At 51.3% G+C, this 19,142-nt stretch overlaps 11 protein-coding genes across 11 annotated transcripts; 3 read left to right on the top strand and 8 right to left on the bottom strand.

Moving 5' to 3' along the window:
- Positions 1-15: 15 nt before the first annotated feature.
- Positions 16-1,270, bottom strand: EI97DRAFT_429120 (peroxisome assembly protein 10). The gene has a single exon (XM_033797368.1). The coding sequence runs from the start codon at positions 1,215-1,217 to the stop codon at positions 75-77; it is 1,143 nt and encodes a 380-aa protein (XP_033658575.1). The 5' UTR covers positions 1,218-1,270; the 3' UTR covers positions 16-74.
- Positions 1,271-1,555: 285 nt separating this feature from the next.
- Positions 1,556-3,039, bottom strand: EI97DRAFT_429119 (uncharacterized protein). Its single transcript, XM_033797367.1, has one exon. It carries the CDS (start codon positions 2,765-2,767, stop codon positions 1,706-1,708), a length of 1,062 nt encoding a protein of 353 aa, XP_033658574.1. The 5' UTR covers positions 2,768-3,039; the 3' UTR covers positions 1,556-1,705.
- A 154-nt stretch (positions 3,040-3,193) lies between these two features.
- On the top strand, positions 3,194-4,377 carry EI97DRAFT_463433 (UMP-CMP kinase-like protein). The gene is made up of 2 exons (XM_033801356.1): positions 3,194-3,878; positions 3,934-4,377. The coding sequence occupies exons 1-2, from the start codon at positions 3,548-3,550 to the stop codon at positions 4,269-4,271; spliced, it is 669 nt and encodes a 222-aa protein (XP_033658572.1). The 5' UTR covers positions 3,194-3,547; the 3' UTR covers positions 4,272-4,377.
- Positions 3,269-3,505, top strand: EI97DRAFT_362741 (uncharacterized protein; the record flags this gene model as incomplete). The annotated part of the gene is made up of 1 exon (XM_033794974.1): positions 3,269-3,505. A coding segment is annotated over one exon (237 nt), but the record flags the coding sequence as incomplete, so codon positions are not given.
- EI97DRAFT_389326 (PCI-domain-containing protein) lies at positions 4,301-5,902 on the bottom strand. Its single transcript, XM_033796201.1, has 2 exons — positions 5,613-5,902; positions 4,301-5,558 (listed from the first exon to the last, which is right to left on the bottom strand). The coding sequence occupies exons 1-2, from the start codon at positions 5,827-5,829 to the stop codon at positions 4,462-4,464; spliced, it is 1,314 nt and encodes a 437-aa protein (XP_033658571.1). The 5' UTR covers positions 5,830-5,902; the 3' UTR covers positions 4,301-4,461.
- Positions 5,903-6,147: 245 nt separating this feature from the next.
- EI97DRAFT_429116 (uncharacterized protein) lies at positions 6,148-7,138 on the bottom strand. Its single transcript, XM_033797366.1, has 3 exons — positions 6,717-7,138; positions 6,302-6,666; positions 6,148-6,250 (listed from the first exon to the last, which is right to left on the bottom strand). The coding sequence occupies exons 1-3, from the start codon at positions 6,839-6,841 to the stop codon at positions 6,192-6,194; spliced, it is 549 nt and encodes a 182-aa protein (XP_033658570.1). The 5' UTR covers positions 6,842-7,138; the 3' UTR covers positions 6,148-6,191.
- A 598-nt stretch (positions 7,139-7,736) lies between these two features.
- Positions 7,737-8,509, bottom strand: EI97DRAFT_472227 (PEBP-like protein; the record flags this gene model as incomplete). The annotated part of the gene is made up of 3 exons (XM_033801846.1): positions 7,737-8,153; positions 8,209-8,298; positions 8,353-8,509. 3 exons carry the CDS (start codon positions 8,507-8,509, stop codon positions 7,798-7,800), a joined length of 603 nt encoding a protein of 200 aa, XP_033658569.1. The 3' UTR covers positions 7,737-7,797.
- A 1,938-nt stretch (positions 8,510-10,447) lies between these two features.
- EI97DRAFT_438438 (uncharacterized protein) lies at positions 10,448-10,950 on the bottom strand (the record flags this gene model as incomplete). The annotated part of the gene is made up of 2 exons (XM_033799494.1): positions 10,448-10,857; positions 10,893-10,950. The coding sequence occupies 2 exons, from the start codon at positions 10,948-10,950 to the stop codon at positions 10,448-10,450; spliced, it is 468 nt and encodes a 155-aa protein (XP_033658568.1).
- Positions 10,951-12,139: 1,189 nt separating this feature from the next.
- On the top strand, positions 12,140-13,194 carry EI97DRAFT_454251 (uncharacterized protein; the record flags this gene model as incomplete). The annotated part of the gene is made up of 3 exons (XM_033800521.1): positions 12,140-12,336; positions 12,395-12,557; positions 12,601-13,194. 3 exons carry the CDS (start codon positions 12,140-12,142, stop codon positions 13,192-13,194), a joined length of 954 nt encoding a protein of 317 aa, XP_033658567.1.
- Positions 13,195-14,981: 1,787 nt separating this feature from the next.
- On the bottom strand, positions 14,982-17,629 carry EI97DRAFT_409489 (seven-hairpin glycosidase). The gene is made up of 3 exons (XM_033796669.1): positions 16,932-17,629; positions 15,549-16,879; positions 14,982-15,486 (listed from the first exon to the last, which is right to left on the bottom strand). Exons 1-3 carry the CDS (start codon positions 17,491-17,493, stop codon positions 15,259-15,261), a joined length of 2,121 nt encoding a protein of 706 aa, XP_033658566.1. The 5' UTR covers positions 17,494-17,629; the 3' UTR covers positions 14,982-15,258.
- A 652-nt stretch (positions 17,630-18,281) lies between these two features.
- EI97DRAFT_429112 (ribosomal protein L38e) lies at positions 18,282-19,122 on the bottom strand. The gene is made up of 3 exons (XM_033797365.1): positions 19,018-19,122; positions 18,729-18,857; positions 18,282-18,640 (listed from the first exon to the last, which is right to left on the bottom strand). The coding sequence occupies exons 1-3, from the start codon at positions 19,079-19,081 to the stop codon at positions 18,588-18,590; spliced, it is 246 nt and encodes an 81-aa protein (XP_033658565.1). The 5' UTR covers positions 19,082-19,122; the 3' UTR covers positions 18,282-18,587.
- Between the last annotated feature and the right edge of the window lie 20 nt (positions 19,123-19,142).

Below are 19,142 nucleotides of genomic sequence, written 5' to 3'. Positions count from 1 at the left end.
GAGAAATCCAACAGGTATAATCATGAGTCGTTGTGTCCTTAATGGCTACCACACAAATCTTAATCAACTAGACCTTATCCGCGAAGCGGCAACACATGCTGCACCAGACAGCTCTGCCTGCACAACGGACACTCGGGCTTCTCGCGGGCCCAGTCGGATATACACGTCCAGCAGAACACATGGCCACACGTCGTCACGCTCGGGTCCTTCATCTCCTCCAGGCATAACGTACACTTCCTATTCCCACTCCCTATCCACGCCATGGTCACTCCGTCGCTCAATTCGTATCGCGGGGTATCAGCCGCGGGGGTATGCGTCCACTTGTGCAGCTCCGACGGCGCCGAAGTCGGATTCGCAGAGTCGAAAAGCAGTGCGTTGTTCGCACTATATGCATTCGGATCCAGAGAGACCTCAACGCCTCCGCCGACAACGGCTGTCGCGCCTGTGACGGCTCCCAGCGCCCCGGTACTGGCCGCATCAGGCGCCATTGTGTTCTGCAGATGCAGATACGCCTGCACGGCCATCTGCAATGCCAATAACACACCCAACACTTCATACCCGACCCTCGAATCCCCTTCGTGCACGGTCCGCGTGAAGATGTATCGTAAATTCCATATCCGCTTCGAGAGATGGTAGTACGACCCCGTGAAATAGAACGTCGCCAACGACAGCGCATATATAGGCGACGGCGAGGTGATGGTGTCTAAATTGCGAAGAATGTAGCTCTGGATCCGCGCGCTGAGAGGTCTCGACAATGACGCCTTCTTCCCAGTCTCGCGCGCCTGAAGTTGTGCCTTGGCTTGGAGGCGGGCGTGCCGCTTCAGATTCGCTTCTAGTTTTGCGCGCACCCTCCTGCGGAATGCAGGGAGAATCCGGCCGAGGAGGTAAGGCCCGAGTATACAGCTTATTATATATCCTGCTCTTCTTCCGAGCGCCGGCAAGCGACCTGTCTCGCCCTCGACTTGCACGATGTCGCAGTACTCTTCGCCCAAGGTTCGGTTGCCAATCAATGTCGTGAGGCCGAGATATAAGAGTTCGCTCAGGACGTGGGTCTCGGAGCTGTATGTATGTGTGAACCGCGCGCCGTATATTTTCCGGAGGAGGGAGGAGACCTGTTCGGATAGCACGCCGCTGAAGTAGGCGTCTTTCTGATGGGAACGGATGATGTCTGGTGAGGCGGCGAATGGGTATGTGTAACGCGGCGCTGAGGACGCCATTTTGGTTTCTTCTGAATCGAAAGCGTGAGAGCACCGGTCGTGGTATGATGCGGAGATGGTCACGGAGGTGATGTTGAAGCCAAGGGAAGTCGACCTCGGCCCGTCGTTCGAAGCTTGGACCACCGGTGTTTGTCTGGACGACACATGCCGCTTTTATATTAAAGGTTCACCTCAGACATTGAAGCAAACAAAGTTCACGCTCGCCGGATGGTTTTTATCTCTCATCATCGCCAATTGAATGTTGCCTTGTCCTCCATCAATACAGTCGTACCACAGTAAAATCCTGATAAACATGCCCTCCCATTAAGGCCACCGAGATAACATATCGAATGGCAAGTGGACACTGAATTCCAATAACACAACCACATAAAACCCTAATCCCTCTCAGACCCATCTCATAACCATTAAAGATGCCCTATGCAATACCGTCCCGAACCATGGGCTTCAAGTCCGCCGCCATATAGTCAAGTCCTTCGCTTTCAGTATACTTACCAGCGGTCATCGAGGTGTCCCAAGAGTACCTGCATGAATTCGTAGCTGGCCCAAACAGCCCTGATGGTAGCAGATGCATCCTTGGCGCTGGAGCCGAGGATAGCAGACGCAATGGTCTCCCCAAAGAGACGATGCATCTCCAGTCGAGGTGTCTTTACCTGAGAAAGTATGATCCGATGGAGGGGCTCCATTCGTTTCAACTCACGGCTCATAGCAGTAGAAAAGTGGACGTTGACAATTCGAAGCGGCTTTGAAGCCCCATTGTCGCATTCATCGGCTGAGATGAGGGGATAAGTGTCCACAGCAGGACGACTGCACGACAATCGGCGAAACTGGTACAGTGGGCGAAGTGACGGCTTGTAAAGTGAGTAATGAGGGCAAGTCTCGTTGTGGTTGTACCATATCTCGAGCTCGCGCAGAGAGGTAAGCTTCTCGGAAAGTGATTTGCACGCCTTGGTCCAGCTCATGATATGCTTCTCTTTGAAACCTGCCAGGTCCGCCCACTCAGGGTGTCCGTAAGAAGAGTAATGCATTTGAATTTTGGTGATGTGGGCGAGATTCTTTTGTGGTACCGTATTCAAGAAGTTCATGATGCTCCAAGGGGCAGTAAATACGAATGTTGTGCTCTGGTAGAGGAATCGCATGGTCTCCTGGTACACTCTCTTGCAGACGAGGATCAGCGGACATAAGGATGATGACCACTTTGTCCGGACGCGCTCGCCAGTGGATCGAGCACCTAGTTTGCGCGAGACACGAATGGTACGTGTTCCAGTTTTGATAGCCTTCGGCCGGTAACCCTGCATGCGCCCATGAAGATCGTGAATGGGTAAGAAAAGCTTCGCGGTCCGTAACTTGGGGCGGCCAAGCACAGCTCCTTTGGCAGCAAGCTCAGCGCGGAAGCCGTCCTCAAAGTAGTACTCGTAGACTATGTTGCGAATCTCGCCTGGCAGACTGAGAAAACCGATCGTCCGCTTCGGAGAGCTTGGTTGACGGAGGTACTGAGACAGCGTGGCAGGCTTCTTGGGTTTCGGACGTTGTCGGCTCTGAGACTTGGGCATTGTACGCTAGAGTTCGACGTGCTGCTGAAAGATGTCCGATAGCAGGTGAAAGGCTGGTATAGACACTGTGAGGTTAGTGAGAAGCAACCAGAGTATATGTACACAGTAGGTAGCAAACTAGCATGCAGCCGCCCAATTCGGAAAAGGTGCTTGGAATGTAGTTAGTAGAAGATGCCTGGAGTTAGACGTGGTGAGTAGGATCAAATTCGGCACTGTCTAGACCGAGAAGGCGGTCGCATTCAACCTTGGAACTATTTTGGCGTGGTGAGTAGTGAAGGAGGGTAAAGTCGTGGTGGAGTCGGTCAATGTAAGGAACCTTGGAAGGGTAGCTACGCTAAGGCCGTAAGAGGCTAGTCGCTATATTTCTAGCCCCTTACTAGCGCCAATCAAATCGCCCCTGCGTCGCCCGCTCGTCACTTGTTGCTCCCTTCACCCTTCACAATGCCAGCACACTTGAGAAACGGCCTTCGCCTTGCACCACGCAAACCCCTCGTTCAATCCTCTCGTCCCTTCACCACCACTCGCTCCCTCAACTCGCGCCTGCGCCAGCCGGGCGAGCCCACAGGACCAAACGAACCCCCACGCCATACCACGGCCCCACCATCCAAGTCTCCCATTAAGATTTGGCCGATCGTAGCCATCCTAGTGGCCGGTACATACTTGTTTAAGAAGATTGTAGACCAGCGTAGGGGTACATATAACGCAGCGGACAAGCCCGTCTCGGGACACTCTCCTTCTCGACCCTAGAAAACCCAAATCTCCATCCATCAAGCAGCCGTCATGCCAGCAATCTCCGAATTGGGCGCCGCGAAGCGCGACAAGCCCCTTTGGTCCACCAACGAAGTCACCGTCATTTTCGTCCTGGGCGGCCCCGGTGCAGGAAAGGGAACCCAATGTTCGTTCCTTGTTGCCGATTATGGGTTCAAGCATCTGAGTGCAGGGGACCTGTTGCGCGAGGAGCAGGACCGTCCTGGTAGCGAGTTCGGACAGCTGATCAAGGATTACATCAAGGAGGGTCTGATCGTGCCTATGGAGGTTACGATACAGTTGCTGGAGAATGCCATGAAGGCGGCAATGGAGAAGGAGCAGAAGACTATGTTTTTGATCGATGGTATGTTCTCCTCGCCCAGGGAGAGTGCCACAGGAGTTTCACTGACCTTGTCCAGGTTTCCCCCGTAAGCTGGACCAGGCGCACGCTTTCGAACGCAGCGTTGTCAAGTCAAAGTTCACTCTTTTCTTCAAGTGCAGCGAGAAAGTAATGCTGGAGCGGTTGCTCGACCGTGGCAAGACCTCCGGCCGTGCCGACGATAATATCGAATCGATCAAGAAGCGGTTCAGGACTTTTGAAGACACGAGCATGCCTGTTGTGGAGGAGTTCAGACAGGAGAAGAGAGTGGTGGAGGTGGATGCCGAGCAGACCCCTCTGAAGGTGTATCAAGACGTGCAGGAAAGGCTGAAAGAGTGGGGAGTGCACCCCTTGGAAGTCAAGTTACAGCAAGCGTAGATATAGAGCCTTGAACTTCGCACAGCATTGAAAATTTGAGCATCTAAATTGATTTTCCATGTTGCAGTGCAACATCTTGCCTACGTAGTAGGTCCTTCCATATCCGAGAATTTCTCCGAAATGCATTCCTTCGTCAGGCCATGAGACGGCTCCAAGCGTATCAAAGAAACAGGAAGAGAGAAGCCGGTATCTAGTCCATTTCATCGTCAATCGTAGCCCGTGGCCGTCCCTTGCCCCGCCCCTGCCCCTGCCCCCTATTCGCGCTCTCCAGCTTCTGCTCAACCTGCCTGAGCTCGTTCTCCTTTTCCTGGATGAACTTCTCCTTCTCTAGCTGGATCACCTGCAGTACGTCCGTCAAGCTATTGCGCCAGAGGTCCAGACGGCCTGCAACCTCTCTCCATTGTTGCTCGCCAAAGACACGGTATGTCGAGCGGTGGATCAGGAACGTCTGATTGAGCTGGCTGAGCTTGCCTTCTACGAGGCCGGCGCGGATCACATCGATGACCCACATCTCGACGTCTTCGGGGGGGATCTGGAGCGCTTTGGCGATGTGTGCGTAAGGCAACGAGCGCGTCTGTCCTGTTGACGCGGCTAACGAAGCCAGGGTCAGCAACCGCATCTTCCGGTTCAACGCAGCGGCGTCCAGTCCTGACTGCTCAACCCAGCCCTCGTGCTCATCCTTGAAGTCGTTGAAGTCGTCCAGGACGTCGGAGTTGAAGATCTCCAGCAGTTGGAAGTAAATGGGGTCGGAATTCCGTAGAGCTTGAATTGAATCAAGGTCGGTCAAGTCCTGGAAGTCGTAGTGGTTGGGATGTGTGAGGGCCGTCTTGAGAGCGCGGAGCGAGAGTTCGCGGGCTTCAGGCGATGAAGTCTCCTCAGTAGGAAAAGTGCGGAGGGCACGGAGAAGGTAGTTGTACGCCTGTTCATCCTCTCCTGCGTCATTCGCGGTGTCGCTAATTGCAAGATACAGTTTCCTCTTCTCCTCGTCATCCACTTCCCATGCTTCCAGCCACCGGTCTAACTGCTTGAGCTGCGGGCGCAGAGTCTCGAAGTTGGAAGTCTGTCGGATAACGCGCACGGTAGCGAGCAGAATGTGGAATCTCAACTCGCTCGTGGGAGGCAGAGTGTTGAAGATGGTGCTGAGGACGGATAAGGCAAGACCGCCGCCGTTCGCGGGGGAGGATGTGATGGGAGAGGTGAGGTAGTTGCAAATCTTCGGGAGGAACATGCCCACGTTAGGCGACTGCTTTACGAGGTGAATGAGAAGGTTGTATGCCGCTATGAACTCTGTCGCAATATTGTCAGGCGGACTCGAATAGACTTGAGTTTCCAAATACATACCCCTCTCCGGAGCCTGATTCAGGACAGGAGCCCCGAGAATGAGTTTCTTGAGCGCCTCATCCTTCTTGTCTCCTTTCAGCTGCTCCGCTACTTCGGCCTGGACGATGGAACTGCCTTCGGTTTGGGAATTTTTGAGGTTGTCGATGTACTGTGCGAGCTCGTCGGCAAGCTCCTCGAAGGTGCCCTCGATGAGAAGGGTAGTCTTAGGACCCGGCATATTGGCTGTCCGCTCTGGTTGTATGCCTGGGGGACGAAAGGTCGGGTAGCAGCGCGCTTTGGGGGTGGTGGGCTTTGTCAACTCCCTTCACTTTGATGGTGGGGCGTTGCCGAATCCATATTTTCGCCAAGAGTTCAGGGACCGTGCGCAGCCATTCATCAACGCCGCGTTAACGTTCAACCTTAGCATTATGACATTCCATGCATCACTAATTCATCTGGCGATTTCTGTGACGAACAGAACTTCCTGTTCATTCATACACTCGAAGATCTCAATCTATTCGGACTATTTACACTTGTGTCCGCATTCACCGATCAAACCTTCTCTATACCCAAGACACTGCAGTATCCAGCCTCCGAGATCTAGACCTTGACAACGCTTATGGTGAGGGGAGAAATAGTCTCAGTGGTGTTGCTCGCGCCTATTTGGCTGTTAATCCAGGGCTCATGCCGTTCTCCCACTTTGAACTCACCATCGTATAAAGCCAAACCATATCCACCACTATTTTTCACAGCAACAAAGGTTCTGTTCGTGAGCGTGCTCCCGTCCTTGACTCCTAAGACGTTATTGTCGGTCGTGAACGTCGCCCATTCCATCAATTGGCCTCCAGGAATGGTATCAGTCCGTGGGTTGGTCACATCCACAAGGTAGAGAAGCACTCCAGTGGGCCCTTGCAGAGCAATCTGGCGTGTATCGTCTGCATTGTGGATAGCGTAGGTACCAGTGGGCTTGTACTGGTTGAGGAAGAATTTGGTAGCTACTGTTTGGGCCCCGAGTGTGTAAGAGGTCTGGCCCGTTTTCAACGTCACCCACTGGTTATTGACTGCTGTTGTGGCCCTGCGGATGTTCTTAGGGAAGCATATACAGGTCGAGGCACAGACACTCACGATTTGGTCTGGAGTTGGTAGAACTGAGTACCCGCGGGAGGTGGAGCTTGAGTTGACCAAGGCAACAGAGGCCAGGCAGACGTGACGGTCGAAAGCGCAGCGGTCGCCGCAAGGTAAAGCTTCATTTTGAGAGTAATGGCTGCTTCAGGTACTGAGTGATCCGAAGAAACTCCACTGCACTAGCAGAATAGAAACCTGGCTCATCCTGCGGAGCCATCCTTTTATATATCCATCGCAATCATGATCAGAATTGTACTCGGAGTGTAGCATAGCATACCGTCTCCCTGCGTCGGCAGCAATATGCATCATCTATATCCATCGGCGCGCTTCCGAGTGTTCAACGGCGATCTTGTCCCCGCGCAGGGACAATATCGATGCTTGAGAGCCCTAGCAAGCGTTATACAAAGTAACCATCGCTACAACAGTTAATGTGTTGTTAAGTGGACTGCAGTGTGGTACAAGCAGGCATGCTCCAGCTTCATTGGCTCCCGACGCACTCGAGGCTAAATCCACCAGGGGCTGGAAGAAGTGTGTTTATTTCGGGACCAACGATGTGATTGACGCTCCGTATGACTACTTATTCTGTGTAGTTTCGCATATGCATGCGTCCATCAAGGCCGTTCATTTGGGGCGATTAACGAACTGACGCGCGTTCCTTCATTAGTAGATAGATCACGACATTCCGCTTCGGTCTGCTCAATCGGCACCTTTGCAGGAATATTCTGCCCTGCGGCAGGTGAAATTGCTGATGTCAAACTGATTGCGGGCCTGACGATCATACTGTGTAGTTGCAATAGTCTGACAATGTAACAGTAACAGATTTAGTGCGATTTCCAGGGCAGACGAAATTCACCAATCGGCCAAACCCACTATATCGCTCCTCCACTGTCGCCATTCGATTAGCATTGCATAACAGAATTCTTCCATATGGAATATTTCGGAAACTTCACGGTCATTCATCTATATTCAGACGAACATTGTCCATTCCGTTTGTGAGCCAAATCTACGAAGACGTATATACAAGATGTCCCCCCAACAATGGGAATCTTTTATGGCATGGTCCCTTGAAAAGGCCGAATACTTATGCCTCGAACTTAATCTCTCTCTTGGTGTTATCGCCGCTCTGCACCTGGAGGTAATTCGCATACAACGGATCACTGAGCCCTGCATCCTTCATGAACTTGGACCAGTCAATGCCGAGCCTGCTCTGCACAACCTGTCTATGGGCAGCAGGGACCGCGAAGTTCGACGGCTGCTCATGCAAGAGGAAGATATAGTTATGCGGGTGCTTGGGAGTCTCAGCGGGTGGTGCCGGACCGAAGTATGATGACGGTCCAGTTGCCTTGGTGGTAAGAACGTTTGTGCCGTTCTGGACTTGACCGGATGGGGTGTAGTCTTGCAGGAGGGCGTGGAGGACTGTGGTGCGTCCGGTCCGGCCTTGCTGTTGCACGTCGATGTCTGCAGTTCTGTCGGTTCTTGTACGATTCCCCACTTGAGGGTTTTAACTTACCGATCATCGCCAGCAGGTACTTGCCAGTCAGTGTCTCGCCAGTGACACCAATGGTGGGTGCCTTTGCAGTGACTACATGCGATTAGAACCACCCTTCCTGAATCCTAAGTAGCTGACAGGACTTACCAGACTTCCGCACCAGCAGACCGGGAGTAATGTAAGTACTTCCATAATAAACATCCAGCGTCTTATTCACAGCCGGCACAAAGCCCGGAGGCGTCGACTGCGCAACGGCACCACCCCCAAACAGCAAAGCCGAAGAAACTACGGCAGAAAAAAGCATCGTGATCGATAGACCGGGAAACATGAAAGGATTGTCTCGACGATACCAGGAACTAACAATGCGCCCGTCACAGCTGCAGTTATACCTCCCTTCCAACCCCCCGTTTCCATGATGCATTCTATATAATCCATCACGCGGCCCAACGGGCCCAGCCCGCTCATCTATTATTCGAAAGAAACGTGAATTGCAAAACGAACATTTTATTCGAGGAGAATGGATGAGTGCATCGGTTTTGATAGGCCAAGATGTGAATAGGAATTGCAGATTGAGGCTCAAATTGCCCCGGAAGGATTTGTCGCAGCCTGAATGGGTGCAATTTAGTATATATCCCGGTATGCCACGATCTACCCCACCAAACGCTGGAACCAGATCCTTTCCTTTATGATGAGGCTGCGGTCGGCAGTCGTGCGGTGGGGTTTCTGGAGAGGGACGGGAAATGTGGGATGTGGAGAAGATGGGGAAGTTATTACATTGAGTTGCGGTTCTAGGACGTTGGGATATGAATGGTCCAGAATGTATTCGCGACTCCCATCGCAAGGGCGTAGATAAGAGCGAGGTAAAATACTTTCTAGTCCTGCAATGTTTTGCCATCTTCTGGCAAGAGATCAATTCGCAGGTTTCGTGAATGCGAAAGCAGATGGCGACATGTGGAGCTCGTCATACCGCCCAGAACTTCCCAAGTGCTGGTTAAGAGTGGCGAAGCGTATCGTATATGAAGCTTGATGTCAACCGAGTGCTTAATCAAATGTGGGAAATACCCTAACTATATCCGGGGCGTATTCCACGACGTAGCCAATTGCCTAAGACGACAAAGAAGGACTAAACAACATGATAGATGCCGCAAGTCCCGTTTCAAATCATTACCCATGTATGGTCGCGCGGGATATTGAAGTGGCATAAATGTAACCTTAAGTAGACGTCCTATTTCAGCGTAAATGGGAACTCTTTTTGGAGTTTCCTGACAATAGGGTAGTACACTTACCCGCGACCCAACATCACCTCTATAACGTGATCAAAGGTACGGATATTTATATCTGTCTTTAAGACACCATTGTTTTGATCCCCTCTACGGCAGGACTTTATTTCCCACCGGGAATCGCAGGCTATCGCTTCGGGTGTAACTGCACACTTAAGCACTTGACTCGACATCATCCTTCGAGTTATCCAACAATCCCAATACTCAGCTTGCCTTAATAGCTTAGCGGAGGACTGCTGGAAGCATACCCTGCATAGGGCCGGATATTGGTATAACACTTCTAGCCATGTTTCCAAGTGTATGCCCGACCCATCATCAAATAGACTTTGTCTCCTTCAATAACTCCTGCTTTGAAAGTAGAACCGTGAACCAGTCAAAACTGCGCGCAATCGAGGTATTGTGAACGTATAAACCGTCCCAATAGGCCTCCTTCTGCTGCAATAGTGTAACAGCCTTACATATGGGGTATGTTCGCCTCCCAGGACTCACTTCCGAGGTATGCGGCTCATCGGGATAAGCCTAGGTCTTGACGAGTCCCCGGTTTGCTGTCCAGTAGTTGAAAGGACCGGTAACGGGAGCTGACCTGCGATTCTGGTCGGCATGGTGGAGTTTCGCAGGTACTGACGAGGGGCTTGCGCCATCGCAGGAACCTGAACCATGGCCGGCACATTAGACAATTCGATATCGGAATTTCCGGACGGGCTTGGCGTATCACTACGGTTCTGGTATGATCCGAGCTCATGGAAACGTTCAAAAGACGGCTGGTGTGAGGGTACGAGCGATGGTTGCGAGAGCGAGAGTTGCTGACCAAGGGCTGCGGCGGCGATGGTTTTGCAGCTTTTATGCACTTGCTTCCATATAGACTGGTAGGATGGTATCGTAAACACATACGTGTAATCCGCAGTTCGCCTGGTGTATTCCAAGCGCCACCACGCACCGTATGTTGAAATCAGCTTTCTCGCTTATCCCCGCTGGTCCTTGACAACCCCTTTGTTGAAGGCATGCTCCACAAGGTCGATGAAACAGTCCACGCCGATGTCAACCTTCAAAGAATCTCGAAGCTTTTCAATGGCAGTCTCGTACAGGCCGCTGCAGCCCAGGTCTTCTGCCATCGCGATCACCGCTAGATGCCATACGGGCTTGGAAGTATCGATCGTGTACCTCTGTCCGTTTGCTGGCCCTTCTACAAAACACAGACGTGGAGGGTTCGTAAGGCAGTATGTGTCGTGCCATAGATACGACACAAAGGCGTCAACGAGGCCACAGTGTCGGTGGGAGAGATCGAAGGTTGCTGGTCCTAATGCGCCACGCTGCACTGCCGTTAGAATTGACCATGCAAACAAATACGCGGAAGACGACTCCATGGAGTGCACTAGTAAGGAGAATAGGACGCTGTATCCTACTCACAAATGTCTCGTACAGTTGCGTGGACTTCTCCTTCGCTTTGAATAGGCTCATGGGCCATCGGAGGTTATCTGGGCCGACAATGTGGAGGTCACACTGATCGATCAGGTTCGTACCGGGTCCTAAGATTCTACGGCAGTTAGCACACTCGAAACAGTTGAGGGCAATTCAAGACATGCCTTTCAGTCGCAGATCCTCCACGGTTGCTGTTGAGGTTATCATTGCGGCTTGACGAAGCTAGCGCGCTAAGAAAGAAGCTCAACAGGAGCTCATCGTGGCGGACAGTATCATCGGCGCAGTTTGGGTATCCTGGCGTAGGCGCCAGAAAAGTCTCCATCGCTGAGAGACTTTGCCGAGGACGCTTCCTCGTGAGTATAGTCGGGGGGCCGATGGAAGGTGCAAACTAGAGGCTTGTTGTGGAGAAGTAGGTACACAGAGCAGTGAGGCCGTTGACTAGAAAGATACCGGATAATCGTCGGATTAATTGGCTTATTTCTTATTGTGCTCAAATGTTGTTCGTGTCTTTCACCGCCTGTTGTGTGTGAGTTTGTGTATAAGGAACTTCACCGCCGATTCGAACACCGGTGCTCATCCTCACTTCCAATTTTTCTACTATATAAGATACCAAAATCTAACTCATACCATCAGTCCCTTCCCAAGGTATTCAATCCTCTGTCCCAGCGGTTACCGAGTGGAGTACGCCTGCATCGGTCAGGAGGGACTTCTTTTTTGCCCGGTGTTCGAACCCCATAGTGATCAATTTCCTTACGTCTCTTTTTAGTTTTTTTCCGTTATTGTGGCTAGGTAGCATCTAGGTTTAGCACTAGCTTATTACCTCCCCGTCTTGTACAGCTCTATATCTGAGGTGAACGAAGGTATCGTGTCTAATCACACGCAGTTTGATAGATCTGATAGATATAGTGCACCTTCCCTTTTAATCTCTACATACTAAGTCCGAAAGGCCTATTTGTCATCCGCCGCATTTCATGTTCCCGGCTACGTCATACCTATTGGCTGTTACAGAGTTACACTTGAGGTGTTGAAGAGAGCTGTAGTGACTGTAGGCGGTCTGTAAACTCAGTTCCAAAGGTTCGAGATCACCCAGTGAAAGGACGTCGACCGCCATCACTGGTACATTATTCCGATCCGTGTTTGCAGGTGATGGTGGTTATTTCTCGCCTTCCCTCCGTACCTCACCTATGTGCACAACCAACACCCACATTTCCAACGGATCAGTCTCCCATGGCGATATGGATGCATTGTTGAAGCTCTACCGGAACGACTCAGTACCCACTTCTCTACCTCCTTGTCTCCGTCTTGATAACAGCACAAAACACGACCTAAGCGATGACGAATCGGTCCATTTGAAGATCCTCTTAGAACATGCGTTCGGCTCCGACAGACGCGTCCAGCCGCCGATCACGAAGCCCGATGGATTATGCGTCCAGTACGTACACCCGACTGATATTGTTTGGGCAAACACGTATGCTTACTTAAACCCCCAGGCATGTATACAGAATTTTCAAACGACGTCTTGGTTGCGATACCATGATCACAGTCACCTGCACCGGGCCGGATGGTTCCCAGTTGTCGTTTGAGTGGGATGTGCATCAAGTGTTTTTACAGGCGGGTTCTCGTGTATTGGATGAGCACCTTAACCCAGGAGGAGTTCGTACCCTCACAGTCGATTCTTCAAAGCTAACCGGCGCAGATCACAAACCAATCGCCCCCAAATCAAATCGCATTAAACTACCATCCTATGATGGTCGACCGCTTAGTAACATTCTTCTACACCCAGACATATCAGCTTGATGAAGGTGGACTTGCGAACCGGTTTCACTGCATCTCCAAGGCTCCGGAAGGATATGACCCTCTCAGCTTCGCTATGAAGGGCATACCATACCTAGGCTTTCATGTCGCGATGTACCGAATGGGGGAGGAACTCGAGTATCCAGAGTTAATGGACATTGCATTCTCCAAGATGGTGGAGCAAATAATCTTCAAGCGCCGGAGCACCACTAGGGATCTCATGGAGATGGTGGACCTTGTGTACAACCTCAAGTTTTGCAACGACAAAGATAATAGGCTTGCGGCCCTAGTTGTTGCGGCTGTTGTGCTCTACGAGCGTAAAGTCTGGACGCAAGCGCAACTTATAGAGTTTGAGGAGGGTGTTAGAGCAGTGTCGCGGTTCATGGTGGACTGGGATAACACTGTCAACAGACACCGGCAGATTCTGGAACGTGAGCAGACCATGGGGCCAAAACGGAAGACGAGAAGGACTTCTAATGGGCACGACCGGCAGTAATGCATTGTCTGCTAAGAAGTGCACCAAGAACTAAACGAAGGACGCCAATGGCCATGACGGAGTGACTTGAGGAACGGACGATCGGCAATGCGAGTGCCTGCAACCAATGTCAGGCGCAATTGGCTATGGGGACAAACTATGTAGGCAATTCTAGTGAGTGTGGCAAGACGCTCAGCCGTGTTCATTCCACTTGACAGTATACATCTTATTATTGTCGCGGAGTCCGGGTTATGGTCCTTCAGGGCTACTGTTCAATTGATTATGCGTTTCTAACTGTGTGTCGGCCTAAGTAGCACATGATGCACCTTTTTCTGGTAGCTTTGGTTGATGGAACATTGACGTAGAGCGCACGAGGCATCAGCTCAGGATATTGTCCTGGTACAAGTGGCCGCATAAGCCCCAAGGTAACTTCCCCGGTGCGTTCCTCCAGTTTTACGTCAATAATTGGAACACGTAAATACCTGAACAGCTGACCCAAAATATGACAATTGCTTGAACACCCTAGATAACCGTGGCGTAGCCGGCATACGAAATTTCGCCGGAGGGGCTTCTTCAATTTGGCATGACATACAGCGCAGATACTATGATTTGGGTCACTCATTTCACTTGAAAAGGATCCTGAAGAACAGCTGGTATGGTCTCAGCTGCGCTGTACCGGCTGCCAACGACGGTGACGTTCTTGTTCCAACGGGCGGGGTGGTGTTGTTATAGCCCTGAACTCTTCTCGCCCAGCTATATATCATACATAGATGCGAGAACTTCAAGAAGATCTAAAAAAAAGTCCACTCCCAGATTCGAACCAGAGGGCAAAAAAGATATCCTCCTACGTGCGGGGGCTTCAGGGCTAGGTAAGGCCAGCGCAAAGCGCACGGATAAGACTATACCACTGAAGCATGTGTCCCTCGGAGGATGATCGTTTTGTTTTACAGATACTTATATACGCATCAAAATAGAAGCGGTGACAGTGATTTGATTTGGGTGGCGGTTATCTGCCAAGACCTCACTCTTGAGGCAACGAGATAAATCCCGTGAAACTCCTCGGTGAAAGAGCCGATGTTCACGTGTTACCCTAGGTCAGCGGTAGTCAATTGATTTCAATGACGCCCGTGCATGTCTATCTAATTCTTCAGTGCGCCTCTACCAGTGCCATTAATCGGATACATGACATTTCTTCAACAGAGCGTGCGAGCATGGAATCTAATCAGGGCGAGGGACCAAGTCGTCACAAAGTTAGCGCGGACCTGTAGTTTCACACTGGTACTTGGGAAACGCTGGGATACGGCATGCTCATCACCTTAAATACATACAACTGCAATGGGTTGCGCCTGCCAAATGCTCTGCCAGGGCTAGTGTACCAAGTTGGCTTGGTGGCGGGTGTTGGGTTAATGGTTTCTTTCACTGATTGTGCCATGGCCACGTCAAAAACGCGAAAAGAATGAGGGAAAAACCTAAAGACAACATTTGACTTCCAGCGGCTTGAATAACCCAGTAAAACTGGCATTCTCCTGTCGAGAGAGAGCGTACTCCGCGCGGTAATCCACAATTACATGTTTAGACCACGGCAGATTCAAGATCTTATGATAGAATGCCGAACAAAATTTGGCATTGAGAATATATCTGGGCTTGTAATTTAAAGAAAGCTGCGAAGAGTGACGGTGACCGTTTACCCTTGCTCCTGTTGTTAGGAAAGGCTTCCGTCGAGGAGCTTAACGCCAATCCCTTTCACGACAAGGGTAGGTAACATGGTATACATGCACACTCATGGCTCACGGTAGAGTGCCGTAAGAGGAGGGAGCTGCGACCTCCACTTTATGCATTCCCTATAATTCCCCTCGATGTTGAGAGTCGCAACTCTACTGAGCATTGAGCCGGTATTCTGACGCTCCGCCCTTCCCAAGAAGGGTTCCTACTTAACCTTCCGCCAAGGAATGACACTAGATGCGATATTTTTATCTATGCGGCTAACAAGAGAAGGTATATTAACTCCGGAAATGCATGATATACAACACACGCCTACCACCACGGTAACCATGCGTAACTGGCTCTGGCACTCTATCATATACTTCAGCTTCCATGCCCAGCATGACTCTCCTTAGTTCCAGTTTCGGGCTCCCGTGGCCTCACCAGGTTCCCCTGTGCATCCCTAGGTATCCGCTTCCACCCCGTTTTGAAATGCTTCTTGGACATATCAAACCTCGGGAAGGGGTGAGCTTCCGTGTTCAACACTATCTGGTCCAGAGGAAGCAGATCGTTAGGGCCAAAGAGGAGGTAGAAGTATTTTAGTGTCTCCGCCTATGCATGATCAGCTCAGTTCACTACCCGATCCTACATCCGGAGCGTGGGGTCAAACTTACCAGCCAGAAAGACTCCATGTTGTCCCTGGACGGCGGCGGCACCTTCGTAACATCGTTGATAGACGTGAACCCTCCTCCATTTTCCACAATGGTGTGCTTCACGAAAGATTCAAAAATCTCCCATCCCCATTCTCTGTACAGATTGTCGCCCGTAATGCGCCACATATAAAATAGGCTCTCCACGGTTTCCGGTCTTTGCAGGTTATGCGTATCAGCCGGCTTGATGATGAAGTCCGTTTTCCAGTCCGCGTCCTCCGCAGTCTCCAGATCGCTCTTAGATGTCAATGGTTCCTGGCGCATCATACGCGGCGGATCGTCGAGCTCGAAATGGGTGATTTCGGCGGCGAGGCCGGTGGCAGTGACGCGGTACATGCCCATACATGTCTTCATCAGCTCGCGGGCTAGCTGCATATCCTCTTCCTGTAGTTTGCCCCAACCGGGGAGTCTCTTCGCCTCAGCGAGGGTAAGACCGCCGGTCGCAGCCAGGGCGATGGTGCCAGGCATGAAGCAGACCAGGTGATCCATTTTAGGGTGGAGCTTTCCACCCAGGCCGTTCGGTCTTTCGGCCAAGACTGTAAACTGTGCATCTTTTGTGTAGGTAATGAGATGCTTCTTTACTCCTTCCAGGGCTTCGTTCCACATCTCAAGGTAGATTGGCTCCTTCTTTTGCGTTTGAAAGTATTGTTTGATCAGGTACTCGTAGTATGAGTCTCCTCGACTTCCCAGACGGATCTCCTCCCCGCGGAATTGTCCTTGGTCGGCATAGATGAAGATGGGAACCAGACCATCTTTAGCTCCGTTGTCGTCTACCACCTTCATCACCCTCTCGGCCTTCTCCCAATAGTGCGCTTCGCCGGTCAGGTATGCCAAGTACTTCATCTCCAGCTGGAGCGTCGTAGCTTCGGCGGTTGACGAGGCACCACCATCCGCATGAGATGGCACACCTTTCCCGGTTTTGAGCACAACGCTGGCCCAAGGCACGCCAGATCTGGATTCGTATGCGCCCATCAATCGGTCAGCTAGGTCGGTAGCCTTCTCCAGAAACAAGTCCTCTTCGTTCGGATTCGTAGGCTTCATCCCGGGAAGCGTCTCTTGCAAGTAATGAGCTGATAGCAATCCACCGAGCATTCTTATGGTGGTTTCAAAGGTATTGACGTCCTGGTCCTTGTTATAGTCCAATGACATGGATATCCAGTCCCGTGCGTCCTTCAGCTCCTTTGTGAGATTCATCAACATCATAGTGTCTAGCGCGTCCACTATTATCCAACCAAGGCCGTTAGGTTGTGCCATGTACCGCCCATTCCGTGAGACGGGATGGTACTCATCGTAGCCTAAAACCGTCAGTGTAATCCGTGGAAGATACCCTCACAAGAAAAGACCCACCCCATCCGTGCTCTTTATACGCATTCCAACTCAGTAGAAATGCATCCTTCACACTCTGTCTCCTCTGCTCCCAATCAACCTTTTGCCCTCTTGACCCCCGTATTATACTGGCCCAACCCCCAGGCTTCTCTTTATCCCCTAACCTCACTCCCTCCTCCGCCCTCTCCGCACCCCCTAACAACCCCAACCAATACACCAACCCCAACATTCCCACCACCAAAACCAGCACCCCCCTCTTCCTCCTCACCCAACTCCTCGCCACCCTCCCACTCCCATAATAAGCCGGCTTATCCTTATACATAGGCAGACCCTTCTCATTCCCCGTAAACTTCCCCCAGACATTATCTTCGAATCTGCGCGATGCGTTCTCAAAGTTCGGAATGTTTCGCGGCACGGCGAAGGACATGTCGGCAGCGCTGTCCTTGAGTGCCTGCTTGGTGGATTCGACGGCGGTGGCGCCTGTCTCGATGGTTTTGTGGGCGGCGTTTTGGAGAAGTTGCGATAAGGTGTGGACGGAGGCCGGAGGTGCGGTGCGGAGCTTGAAGGGGTCGCGTGTGTACATAGACGGCGCCGGCCGTACGGCGGGCAATTAGAGAGAACGGTATATTTACGGAGAATCAACGAAATTAGACATGATGCCAAGGTACAATATAGGCGGTGTTACAAAATCAAAAGTGCGCTCTATTCCTGCGCAACTGTGGTGGTGTCTGCGTTGCCAGGTGTCTTCATAACAATTGTATGAAGCTGTCTTCCTGTTTGGGACTAGCGTCGTCAACCTCATCCCATCTCCTCAGGTGCAATCATGCATCAGTCAGATATGTTGGGCTTACTACATGGCAAATCCCGTCTTACTGAGCGTCACACCTGTCAGGATGTAAACTTCCTCCTTGGCCACTCCATGTGAGTTCCTCAAACATCCAGGGCTTTCCACTATGTCCAATATTTCAGCAACCATACCGATCTCATAACCACAAAGGGGCAGCATGTCCTTATATAACAGCCTGGAAAGGGCTAAAGTTTCTGTTCTGCGTTCAGATCTCAGGCTTTTTACGCTTTTGCTTTCCTCGCCTAACTTCTCCAACCACATCAGCATCGGAGAAGAGGTATTAGACAGGAAAAACATGGGCATGGAGAAGAAGGATGGGGTGGTAGAAATCCTTCCGTATGAACGGTCTCGAACAAATCTTACAAAAGACCGGGGTGCAAAGATATTTGCGGAATCTTCCAGTGAAGAGCCAATCCTTCGGCATGCTTTCGCTGTTAGAAAAAACACTCCCGAAACTGTTCCGTCTGGTACCTGAGACATCATAAGCAGAACACGATTGCCGGAGATGAGGTCAGTTATATGAAGCCACACGAACAGGGAGTCAGTCCGCCTGGCTGGGAATGCAAGAGTAGAACAATCGTTCCAATGAACACCCAGTGCACACTGTTGTTGAAGTTTCTTGACTTATTCATTCCGCGAGCCCGTCATTGTCCAGAACAGACCCTGATATGCCATATATGATTGAGAAACCAATCCGATGTAAGACGCCGGACATCCCACTCCCCCAACCGACCTGCTTGCATGCCAACCACACGCATGGACATGTTGTCGTGACTCTATTCCTTCTTCCACCGTCACAGCGACTAAACCCTCCGATCAAGAGATATCATCTAAGCGCGCTTGCCCTTGGGGTTCTTCTTGCCGACGTCGGAGATGGTAAGCCCTGTATCCTGTATTAGCCCAAGCCCGATTCCGAAGTTCAATGCGCGTGGAGCTCGCTCGCGCTCGCTGGGAGCAGGGGAATATCGTACCCGGAGGCAAGCTCTGCTTGAGCTTCTCGGCCTTGTCGGAGTCCTTGAGGACGAGGGTGTAGACGAAGCGCGATGCCCGGACCTTGAACTTGATCTGCTGGCTCTTGGGGTTCTTCTTTATGCGGGCGGCTAGAAGGGAAGTCAGCCTTTCGTCGCTCTCAATATCGTCGATTTTTCAAGCGCATCTCCCTCTCTTATACAATGACATGCTCCAATTCTTCGACGCTCAACACCCACAGCCAATCGAAATCCCCATTGCAAGAAACACAACAGCCCAAAGGGGACATACACTTAGCATCCTTGCGCCTGCAGATCTCGATGAACTGCTTGATATCGCTGACTTCGGAAGGCATGGCGGCGGTTTGGGCGGAATGATGTGGCTTTTCGTGGAAAATCGTCAATTGAACCGGCAAC

The sequence above is a fragment of the Westerdykella ornata genome (genome assembly GCF_010094085.1).
Source record: "Westerdykella ornata strain CBS 379.55 unplaced genomic scaffold EI97scaffold_1, whole genome shotgun sequence".
Lineage (NCBI taxonomy): Eukaryota > Fungi > Ascomycota > Dothideomycetes > Pleosporales > Sporormiaceae > Westerdykella > Westerdykella ornata.
This window is presented reverse-complemented; position numbering and strand designations above follow the sequence as displayed.